The 12414-nt window shown below is 44.4% G+C and overlaps 1 protein-coding gene across 4 annotated transcripts in view; it reads left to right on the top strand.

Annotated features, from left to right (window-relative positions):
* Positions 1-12414, top strand: part of LOC144479440 (tight junction protein ZO-3-like) — a 335349-nt gene that overhangs the window by 59075 nt on the left and 263860 nt on the right. For all 4 annotated transcript variants that reach the window (XR_013495530.1, XM_078198106.1, XM_078198105.1 and 1 more), the window contains exons 4-5: positions 1610-1712; positions 5200-5662. Coding sequence is in view for 3 of the 4 variants with exons in the window: in XM_078198106.1 (XP_078054232.1) it covers positions 1610-1712; positions 5200-5662 (566 nt within the window). In the remaining variant the exon portion in view is untranslated. The remainder of the gene's footprint in view (positions 1-1609; positions 1713-5199; positions 5663-12414) is intronic.

The raw sequence follows: 12414 nt of genomic DNA, 5'->3' as shown, positions 1-12414 counted from the left end.
TCTGCCCAATATTCAGTTCCCTAATTTTATTTTAATTTGTTCATCCACGAGGTATGGGCATCACTGGCTAGGCTGGCATTTATTGCCCATCCCTAATTGCCCTTGAGAAGGTGGTGGTGCACTGTCTTCTTGAACCACAGCACTCACAGTGCTGTTAGGGAAGGAGTTCCAGGACTTTGACTCAATGTCAGTGAAGAAACGGTGATATATTTCCAACTCAGGATGGTGAGTGGCCTGGAGGGGAAGTTGCAGGTGATGGTGTCCCTATGCACCTGCTGCCATTGTCCTTCTAGCTGGTTGAGGTTGTGGATTTGGAAGTTGCTGTTGAAGGAGCCTTGGTGAGTTGCTGTAGTGTATCTTGTACACTACAGCCATTGTGCATCAGTTTTGAAGGGCGTGAGTATTTAAAGTGATTGATGGGGTGCTTATCAAGCAGACTGCTTTGTATTGGATGCTGTTGAACATCTTGTGTATAGTTGGAGCTGCACTCATCCAGGAAAGTGGAGAGTATTCTATCACACCATGGCTTGTGCTTTGTAGATGAGTGACAAGGTACGGTAGCACAGTGGTTAGCACTGCTGCTTCACAGCTCCAGGGACCTGGGTTCGATTCCCGGCTTGGGTCACTGTCTGTGCGGAGTTTGCATGTTCTCTTCGTGTCTGCGTGGGTTTCCTCCGGGTGCTCCGGTTTCCTCCCACAGTCCAAAGATGTACGGGTTAGGTTGATTGGCTATGCTAAAATTGCCCCTTAGTGTCCTGAGATGCGTAGGTTAGAGGGATTAGCGGGTAAATATGTAGGGATATGGGGTTAGGGCTTGAGTGGGATTGTGGTCGGTGCAGACTCGAATGGGCTAAATGGCCTCTTTCTGCACTGTAAGGTTTCTATGATTCTATGATAGAGTCATACAGCGCAGATTAGGCCCATCAAGTCTGCACCAACAATAACTATTACTACAGTCACACTAATCCCATTTTCCAGCACTTATCCCATATCCTTGAATGTTATGATGTTTCAAATACTTTTTAAAGATTGTAAGATTTCCGACCTCCACTACCCTCCCAGGCAGTGCATTCCAGATTCCCACCACTCTGAGTGAAAAAATGTTTTCTCAAATCCCCTCTGAATCTCCTTACCCTAAAACTATGCTCCCTCGTGATTGACCCCTCAGTTAAGGGGAACAGCTGCCCCCTGCTCACCCTGTCCATACCGCTCATAATTTTATACCCCTCAGTCATGTCCCCCCCCTTAGCCTTCTCTGTCCTAGAGAAAAAAAAATGGACAGGCTTTGGGGAGTCAAGGCTGACTATCAAACATATTACCGTATAATGGACAGCAAATGCAATTTGCATGTTTTGCATTCCTCTATATGGCCGATTGCCATCCCAATGAGTGAGGACCCGGATTGGGGCGAGGTGTTAAGCTGAATATGGTTGAATACTCTGCTGTAGTCTCACATTAACTAGCTGGAGTACCCCATCTGAAATTAGTACTGTCCAGAAAGGAACATAACATTCTGGTGGGAGAAAATAACACTAAGCTACACTGTGATAGGCAGTGTTGTATTGTCGTAATGTTCCCCACTTTAATTTGAATGGGTTTCTCTTTTCAGGATAAAGGACAGGATTGTTATGGTGAATGGCGTTTCCATGGACAATGTGCCCTCTTCATTTGCCATCCAGTGTCTAAAGAGTTCTGGAAAATCTGCGAATATAGTGAGTGTCAAAGGGCTCTGTGCAGACCTGAGGCTGCCCTTACTCTGAAACGTGCACTGTTATCATTTTGCTCTGGGTCACAACAGCATTGGATTAGCAACCCCAATGGTCATGGGTTCAAATCCCACCAGGGCCAATTGTGAAATTTAATTCAATAAATGTGCTCATTCTTGGATTAGCAGCACAGAAATTAAACTCGACAAGCTGCCTGCCTGTCGGAGGAACCCAACTGGTTTCGTATGTTCCCTTAGAGAGAGAGTCTGCCCCCACTAAACCAGCCTGACCTATTTGTAACCCCACTCCCACACAACAGGTTTGGCCCTTAATATCCTCAGGGTAAACAGACACGGGTGATAGATGCTAACTTGTCAGTTTTGGCCACATTGTAGGAAATTCTTTTTTTAAAGATTCAGAAGGAGGGAATCTTATGTAACAACTTCACATATGCTAAAGCCAATGAAGTGCCTTTCTAGTGATGATTATTATTGGGGTCAGTTTAGTTCAGTTGACTGGTTAGTGATACAGAATCATACCAACAGCACGAGTTCAATTCCCATACAGGCTGAGGTTATCCATGAAAGCCCTGCCTTCTCAACCTTGCCCCTCACCAGAGGTGTGGCGATCCTCAGGCTAAAATCAGTTAAACTTCTTCGTGCTGTTGATTGAGGGACAGAAATTGGCCAGGAGATCAAGACACCCCTGCTCTTTTTTTGAATAGCGCCATGGATCCCACAGGTCGACCTGAGAGGCACTCAGTTTAATACCTGATCCAAAAGATGGCACCTCTAACAATGCAGCACTCCTTGGGTGCAGCAATGAAGTGCCAGCTGAGATTATATGCTCGAGTTTGAATCCATCAGGTGGTAGCACTACCACTGAGTCAATGCTGACACATCAGGGGCACTGCTTTTCAAAGAGTTATAGTGATGCAATAGCTGTGGTTCATAGAATCCCTGCAGTGCAGAGGAAGGCCATTCGGCCCATCGAGGCTGCACCGACAACAATCCCACCCAGGCCCCGTGACCCCATGTATTTACCTTTCTAGTCCCCCTGACACTTAGGGGCAATTTAGCATGGCCAATCCACCTCAGCCGCACATCTCTGGAGTATGGGAGGAAAATGGAGCACCCGGAGGAAACCCACGCAGGCACAGGGAGAGCCCAGGACCCTGGCGCTGTGAGGCAGCAGTGTGCTAACCACTTTGCCACCGTGCTGCCCTCAGACATTTGATCACAGTGTCCCCGGTGAGAGAGGGAACAAATCAGTCAGAATGCCTTCTCATGAGTACTGTCCAGTCACACTTCCAGGAAAGTATGTGTGGATATGGACTTAGTTGTGAGATCGAACACGGCTAATCGGCTTGTCAACACCCAAGCCGAGATTCTCCGATCAGAATTATTTTAATGCCATTCAATGTCAACAGTCAGAAGGCAAGAGGTGGGGAGGTCCTTGTGAAAAATCACAAGAGGAATACAGCACAAAACACAGAAAAAGGTGCTGTAACTCTTGCCAGGTTTCCACGAAATCTTTTAGCTTTTGGCCAATAAAAGGGAAATCCAAACCCAGCTGTGAATATAATGGAATGAGGTCAGACTTTTAAAACAGGAAAGTGAGATTTTATGTGCGATAATCCTCTTGATGTTTCTTTACAAGTCAATAAAAATCGACAAGGAGAAGCCGGTAACATCTTAATCAAATGTCAGAGGTTTTCTTTTCTTGAGCTCCGTTTCTGCTGTTGAAATATTTTACAGGAACAGGAACCGCAGGCCATCTCTTTGTAGAGATCAGCCTCACCGATCACCCTTCTCACCACAGAATCATTTTATCAATCCCTTGGAATGCGTGTGCCCCACTAAAACTGTGACCTAGAGATGGGGCTGCAATATTGTAGCATCAATTCTCTGACCCATGCTGACTGCAACCACTGATTCCTCTGGAAATGTCAGATTATGGGATGTGCCCTCTGATCTCCCTCCAGAAACAAAGAACAGTAAAGCACAGAAACAGGCCCTTTGGCCCACCAAGTCTATGCTGACACAGATTCCTCTCTAAACTAATATTTTCTTGCCTCTACATTGTCCATATCCTTCTATTCCCTGCCTATTCATGTATCTATCCAGATGCCTCTTGAATGTTGTTATAGAATCTGCTTCCACCACCTCCTCCAGCAGCATGTTCCAGGCATTCACCACCCTCTATGTGAAACATTTGCCCCTTACATCTCTTTTAAACTTTCCTCCTCTCACTTTCAACCTATGCCCCTGAGTAATTGACACTTTGACCCTGGGAAAAAGACTATATCTACTCTATCTAAGCCTGTCATAATCTTGTAAACCTCTATCAGGTCCCCCCTCATCCTCCGACACTGCAATAAAAACAATCCAAATTTGTTCAACCTTTCTTCATAGTCCATATCCTCCAAACCAGGCAACATCCTGGTAAATCTCTTCAGCACCCTTTCCAATGCATCAATATCCTTCCGGTAGTGTTGCGACCAGAATTGTACACAATACTCCAAATGCGGCCTAACCAAAGTCTTATACAGCTGCAACATGACTTTCCAATTCCTATACTCAACAGCCCGACCGATGAAGGCCAGCATGCCAAAAGCCTTCTTGACCACCTTGTCCACCTGAGTTGCCACCTTCAGGGAACTGTGGATCTGCGTGCCTAGATCCCTCTGTATGCTAATATTTCTAAGGACTCTACCATTTACTATATACTTTCCTTCTGCAGTAGACCTTCCAAATCGTATCATCTCACATTTGTCTGGGTTAAATTCCATGTGCCATCTTTCGACCCAGGTCTCCAGCCGATTTATATCCTACTGTATCCTCTGACAATCCTCCTCACTATCTGCCACTCCCCCAATTTTTGTATCATCTGCAAATTTACTAATCAGACCACCTACATTTTCCTTCAAATCATTTATTTTTATATATTACAAACAACATCAACATCCCTTCATCTTATTCATTCTGATCACTTCATTAACCTCCCAGAAGTTAGAATAGAACAGAACCCTGCCATTTGGCCCATCAAACCTGCACTGACAATAATCCCACCCAGGCCCTATCCCTGTAACCCCATGTATTTACCCTGCAAATCCCCCTGACAACAAGAGGCAATTTAGCATGGCCAAGCATCTAACCTGAACATCTTTGGACTGTGGGAGGAAACCAGAGCACCTGGAGGAAACCCACGCAGACACGGGGAGAATGTGCAAACTCCGTACTGTCATCCGAGGCCGGAATTGAGCCTGGTGTCTTGGCGCTGTGAGGCAGCAGTGCTAATCACTGTGCCACAGTTATTAATCTACACGTTTTGAAATGTTTTTGACTGAAATCCATCCTGATTCTGAACTCCCTCATTTTACACTGTTTGGGTTTTCCTGTTGTGTTGTTTTTGGAAGTCTAAGTTTGAACATGCATAGGCTTGTTCACTGGGAGATCCCATTCTAACTAATGGTTTTGGCCTTTCTTTGAAGACTGTGAAGAGGTCCCGGAAAATCCAGATTCCTGTGACTAACACAGCACCCCCAGCAACCAGCTACCATTCCAGTCGCTCAGACTATGTACACGAGGATGCCTCGGATGAGGATGAGGACTATGAACCAGCTGACAGGAGACTCCGAAGGATTCAGAACCAAAACCTGTACCAGGATGATTACCATCACAACAGTGACTATGACCGGGACTCTGGCAGAAATGACAGTTATGACCGGAGGATTCCCAGCCCCTCGAGGAGTTACGATCGGAGGAGTCCCAGTCCCTCGAGGAGTTACAACCATCAACACAACAATCGGGAATACAATTCTAGGGAATACAGTCGAGAGCGGAGCCCATCTGGAAGTCACTATGATGAATTTGAGCAGCCGGACAGTCAGTATGACTCTCACACGACAAAGAAACCCATCAAGAGTTTCCTCATTAAACATAATGCGAATGAAGGTGAGATTCCAGTCAATGGACAACCAGAATTCCATGTCGGGAAGCATATCTAGCATTGCAAACTCCCAATCACCATTAATGTTCTCCCTCTGAATCTCCATTAGTTCTCTCTCTTTCTGAATCCCCATTAGTGCTCTCCTCTCTCTGAATCCACATTAGTGCTCTCTCTCTCTCTCTCTCTCTGAATCACCATTAGTGCCCTCTCTCTCTCTGAATCTCCATTAGTTCTCTCTCTCTCTCTCTCTCTCTCTGAATCTCCATTAGTTCTCTCTCTCTCTCTCTCTCTGAATCCCCATGAGTGCTCTCTCTCGCTCTCTCTCTCTGGATCATCATTAGTGCTCTCTCTCTCTCTGAATCACCATTAGTGCTCTCTCTCTCTCTCTCTGAATCACCATTAGTGCTCGCTCTCTCTCTCAATACCCATTAGTGCTGTTCTCTCTCTGAATCACTATTAGTGCTCTCTCTCTCTCTCTCTGAATCACCATGAGTACTCTCTCTCTCTCTGAATCATTATTAGTGCTCTCTCTCTCTCTCTCTGAATCCCCATTAGTGCTCTCTCTCTCTCTCTCTCTCTGAATCACTATTAGTGCTCTCTCTCTCTCTCTCTGAATCCCCATTAGTGCTCTCTCTCTCTCTCTCTCTGAATCACTATTAGTGCTCTCTCTGAATCACTATTAGTGCTCTCTCTCTGAATCACTATTAGTGCTCTCTCTCTGAATCACTATTAGTGCTCTCTCTCTCTGAATCACCATGAGTGCCCGCTTTCTCTCTCTGAATCCACATTAGTGCTCTCTCTCTCTCTGAATCACCATTAGTGCTCTCTCTCTCTCTCTGAATCACCATTAGATCTCTCTCTCTCTCTCTCTCTCTGAATCACCATTAGTGCTCTCTCTCTGAATCACCATTAGTGCTCTCTCTCTCTCTCTCTCTCAATCACTATTAGTGCTCTCTCTCTGAATCACTATTAGTGCTCACTCTCTGAATCACTATTAGTGCTCTCTTTCTGAATCACTATTAGTGCTCTCTCTCTGAATCACTATTAGTGCTCTCTCTCTGAATCACTATTAGTGCTCTCTCTCTCTGAATCACCATGAGTGCCCGCTTTCTCTCTCTGAATCCACATTAGTGCTCTCTCTCTCTCTCTGAATCACCATTAGATCTCTCTCTCTCTCTCTCTCTCTCTGAATCACCATTAGATCTCTCTCTCTGAATCACCATTAGATCTCTCTCTCTGAATCACCATTAGATCTCTCTCTCTCTCTCTCTCTGAATCACCATTAGTGCTCTCTCTCTCTGAATCACCATTAGATCTCTCTCTCTCTCTCTCTCTCTGAATCACCATTAGATCTCTCCCTCTCTCTCTCTCTGAATCACCATTAGATCTCTCTCTCTGAATCACCATTAGTGCTCTCTCTCTCTCTCTGAATCACCATGAGTACTCTCTCTCTCTCTGAATCACCATTAGATCTCTCTCTCTCTCTCTCTCTCTCTCTGAATCACCATTAGATCTCTCTCTCTGAATCACCATTAGATCTCTCTCTCTCTCTCTCAATCACCATTAGATCTCTCTCTCTCTGAATCACCATTAGTGCTCTCTCTCTCTCTCTCTCTGAATCACCATTAGATCTCTCTCTCTCTCTCTGAATCACCATTAGATCTCTCTCTCTCTGAATCACCATTAGATCTCTCTCTCTCTCTCTCTGAATCACCATTAGATCTCTCTCTCTCTGAATCACCATTAGATCTCTCTCTCTCTCTCAATCACCATTAGTGCTCTCTCTCTCTGAATCACCATTAGTGCTCTCTCTCTCTCTCTGAATCACCATTAGATCTCTCTCTCTCTCTCTGAATCACCATTAGATCTCTCTCTCTCTCTGAATCACCATTAGATATCTCTCTCTCTGAATCACCATTAGATCTCTCTCTCTCTCTCTCTCTCTGAATCACCATTAGATCTCTCTCTCTCTCTCAATCACCATTAGATCTCTCTCTCTCTCTCTCTCTGAATCACCATTAGATCTCTCTCTCTCTGAATCACCATTAGATCTCTCCCTCTCTCTCTCTGAATCACCATTAGATCTCTCTCTCTGAATCACCATTAGATCTCTCTCTCTCTCTCTCTGAATCACCATTAGATCTCTCTCTCTCTCTCTGAATCACCATTAGATCTCTCTCTCTCTGAATCACCATTAGATCTCTCTCTCTCTCTCTCTCTCTCTGAATCACCATTAGATCTCTCTCTCTCCCTCAATCACCATTAGATCTCTCTCTCTCTCTGAATCACCATTAGATCTCTCTCTCTCTGAATCACCATTAGATCTCTCCCTCTCTCTCTCTGAATCACCATTAGATCTCTCTCTCTCTGAATCACCATTAGATCTCTCTCTCTCTCTCTCTCCCAATCACCATTAGTGCTCTCTCTCCCTGAATCACCATTAGATCTCTCTCTCTCTCTGAATCACCATTAGATCTCTCTCTCTCTGAATCCCCATTAGTGCTCTCTCTCTCTCTCTGAATCACCATTAGATCTCTCTCTCTCTGAATCCCCATTAGTGCTCTCTCTCTCTCTCTCTCTGAATCACTATTAGTGCTCTCTCTCTCTCTCTCTCTGAATCACCATTAGTGCTCTCTCTCTGAATCACCATTAGATCTCTCTCTCTGAATCACCATTAGATCTCTCTCTCTCTCTCTCTGAATCACCATTAGATCTCTCTCTCTCTCTCTCTCTCAATCACCATTAGATCTCTCTCTCTCTCTCTCTCTCAATCACCATTAGTGCTCTCTCTCTCTCTGAATCACCATTAGATCTCTCTCTCTCTCTGAATCACCATTAGATCTCTCTCTCTCCCTGAATCACCATTAGATCTCTCTCTCTCTCAATCACCATTAGATCTCTCTCTCTCTCTGAATCACCATTAGATCTCTCTCTCTGAATCACCATTAGATCTCTCTCTCTGAATCACCATTAGATCTCTCTCTCTCTCTCTCTGAATCACCATTAGATCTCTCTCTCTCTCTCAATCATCATTAGTGCTCTCTCTCTCTGAATCACCATTAGATCTCTCTCTCTCTCTGAATCACCATTAGATCTCTCTCTCTCTCTCTCAATCACCATTAGTGCTCTCTCTCTCTCTCTGAATCACCATTAGATCTCTCTCTCTCTCTCAATCACCATTAGTGCTCTCTCTCTCTGAATCACCATTAGATCTCTCTCTCTGAATCACCATTAGATCTCTCTCTCTCTCTCTCTCTCTCAATCACCATTAGTGCTCTCTCTCCCTGAATCACCATTAGATCTCTCTCTCTCTGAATCACCATTAGTGCTCTCTCTCTCTGAATCACCATTAGATCTCTCTCTCTCTCTCTGAATCACCATTAGATCTCTCTCTCTCTCTCTCTCTCTCTCAATCACCATTAGTGCTCTCTCTCCCTGAATCACCATTAGATCTCTCTCTCTCTGAATCACCATTAGTGCTCTCTCTCCCTGAATCACCATTAGATCTCTCTCTCTCTCTCTCTCAATCACCATTAGTGCTCTCTCTCTCTGAATCACCATTAGTGCTCTCTCTCTCTGAATCACCATTAGATCTCTCTCTCTCTCTGAATCACCATTAGATCTCTCTCTCTCTCTCTCTCTCTCTCTCAATCACCATTAGATCTCTCTCTCTCTGAATCACCATTAGTGCTCTCTCTCCCTGAATCACCATTAGATCTCTCTCTCTCTCTCTCTCAATCACCATTAGTGCTCTCTCTCTCTGAATCACCATTAGTGCTCTCTCTCTCTGAATCACCATTAGATCTCTCTCTCTCTCTGAATCACCATTAGATCTCTCTCTCTCTCTCTCTCTCTCTCTCTCTCAATCACCATTAGTGCTCTCTCTCCCTGAATCACCATTAGATCTCTCTCTCTCTGAATCACCATTAGTGCTCTCTCTCCCTGAATCACCATTAGATCTCTCTCTCTCTCTCTCTCTCTCTCAATCACCATTAGTGCTCTCTCTCTCTGAATCACCATTAGTGCTCTCTCTCCCTGAATCACCATTAGATCTCTCTCTCTCTCTCTCTCTCAATCACCATTAGATCTCTCTCTCTCTGAATCACCATTAGATCTCTCTCTCTCTCAATCACCATTAGTGCTCTCTCTCTCTGAATCACCATTAGATCTCTCTCTCTGAATCACCATTAGCTCTCTCTCTCTCTCAATCACCATTAGTGCTCTCTCTCCCTGAATCACCATTAGATCTCTCTCTCTCTGAATCACCATTAGTGCTCTCTCTCTCTGAATCACCATTAGATCTCTCTCTCTGAATCACCATTAGATCTCTCTCTCTGAATCACCATTAGTGCTCTCTCTCTCTCTCTGAATCACCATTAGATCTCTCTCTCTCTCTCTCTCTCTCTCAATCACCATTAGTGCTCTCTCTCCCTGAATCACCATTAGATCTCTCTCTCTCCCTGAATCACCATTAGATCTCTCTCTCCCTGAATCACCATTAGATCTCTCTCTCTCTGAATCACCATTAGATCTCTCTCTCTCTCTCTCTCAATCACCATTAGATCTCTCTCTCCCTGAATCACCATTAGATCTCTCTCTCTCCCTGAATCACCATTAGATCTCTCTCTCTCTGAATCACCATTAGATCTCTCTCTCTCTCTCTCTCTCTGAATCACCATTAGTGCTCTCTCTGAATCACCATTAGATCTCTCGCTCTCTGAATCCCCATTAGTGCTCTCTCTCTCTGAATCACCATTAGTGTTGCTCTCTCTCTCTGAATCACCATTGGTGCTCTCTCTGAACAACCTTCAGTGTAAACATATTTGAAAACATTATTCCAAAAGACTGTGGGAGATGGTTCTGTTTTTCAGTTGGGGAATGTTGCCACTGACTAGAACATCTCCCATTGCAAAAACTGATTAAATGCCAACTGGCTCCTTGGTGTTTATCTCAAAATGTGAGAAGGGTTTACAACTGGAAGCGCCTTTGTTGGGAATCTTGTAGCAATTTGTCCCGCAAAAGGTTTATAAATGATGATGAGGCAACCCCCTGAGGATTGTGTGTCAAGTGAAAGGGAAGCTAGAACAGAAGCAAGGGGCTCTGTAGGTGATAGTGTAGAGGAAGGGAGTTTCATATTGAAGTGCGTGGAATTGATGTTGGAATTTATGCAATCATAGCGTGTGAGTCACAGGGACTGAGGAAGGTGAGTTCGCCATTTAGAACCTGTTGTGTCATTCCAGAAGATCATGTTTGATTTATGACTCATCTCCCTATACCCCATATCCCTGACAAAGAAAATCTATCAATTCTCGCCTTCGAATGAACACATGATTGAGCATTGATTGCTAAAGAGAGTTCCAAACTTCTACCACCCTTTGTGTGTAGAGATGTTTCTTAATTTCACTCCCAAAATGTCTGCCTCTAATTTTTACACCACACCCTCTTATCCTAGACACCCTGACTTACAGAAATAGTTCCTCTCTATCTGTCATCATTTCCCCTTCATATTTTGGGAACTTCATTCAAGCCATGCCTGAAATTTCAGGAAATTCTCCATTGTGTAATTTTTTCATAGAATCTACAGTGCAGAAGGAGGCCATTTGGCCCATCGAGTCTGCACTGACAGCAATCCCACCCAGGTCCTATCCCTCCAACCCCACATATTTACCCCCCTGACATGGCCAACCTACCTAACCCGCATATTTTTGGTATGTGAGAGGAAACCTGAAGGAAACCCACGCAGACACGGAGCGAATGTGCAAACAGTGACAGTGACCCGAGGCCGGAATTGAACCTGGGTCCCTGGTGCTGTGAGGCAGCAATGCTAACCACCCTGCCACCGCGCCACCTGTAATTGTTGTAATTGATCTTTTGAGTCCAGATATCATCCCAATGAATCGACTCTGCACTTCTCCAAGGTCAGTACCTGAAATGTGATACCCAGAACTATTCCTAGTACTCCAGTTGTGGCATAACCAGGGCACTGTATAGTTTCTACACCCCTCCATCCAGCCCCTTCTTCCCCCATTTTCTACTCCTCCAGTTCTAAAAGCTAGCATTCCATTTAGTGGTTACCTTAGGAACATGTCCACCACATGTATATGGTCTATGTTCCGGACCCCCAGGTCTTTCTGGATCACCACAGTTTTCACCATTTAGGTTGAAAGTGGATGGCCTCATTTTTGCCTGCATTGAAATCCACTTGCCACAGCTTAGACCATTTACTTATCTGCTAATGGACTGGATTTGGCCACCAGTGGCAAAGCAATGATGCTGGCTGCTGACCTTGAAGCAAACTGCCCACAAAGATCCCGTTATCTCTGCAGTGTGCTATCCTTGTTCATGGCCGCAGCTTAAATCTGGTGTCAAGTTAATCTCCAGACATCAGCAGCAGTGATGCCGGCAAGCAGGGTAAACAGCTAATCATAATGAAGAGTCCCCACAGAAATTAAACTGGGAAATTAAAGGCACTGAATCCCTTTATTTTTAATTTAAATATTACAGATTGTGAAATAAATCATGATTGGATTGAGATAGAAGCTAATATCATAAAAGCCTTCAAGTATTTTTAAAATCAATGGAATTTTTGTATCATCTGGACAAATTTGACCTTGCACTAATCTAAAATATTCAGGTCCAGTAACAGCGTTTGCTGGTAATTATGTACTGAGGAAGCTGTTAAAATGTCAGATACACCTTATTCAACAAGACCATAGAATCATAGAATCCTACAGTGCAGAAGGAGGCCATTCGGCCC

This window comes from Mustelus asterias, chromosome 26 (genome assembly GCF_964213995.1).
Source record: "Mustelus asterias chromosome 26, sMusAst1.hap1.1, whole genome shotgun sequence".
NCBI lineage: Eukaryota > Metazoa > Chordata > Chondrichthyes > Carcharhiniformes > Triakidae > Mustelus > Mustelus asterias.
This window is presented reverse-complemented; position numbering and strand designations above follow the sequence as displayed.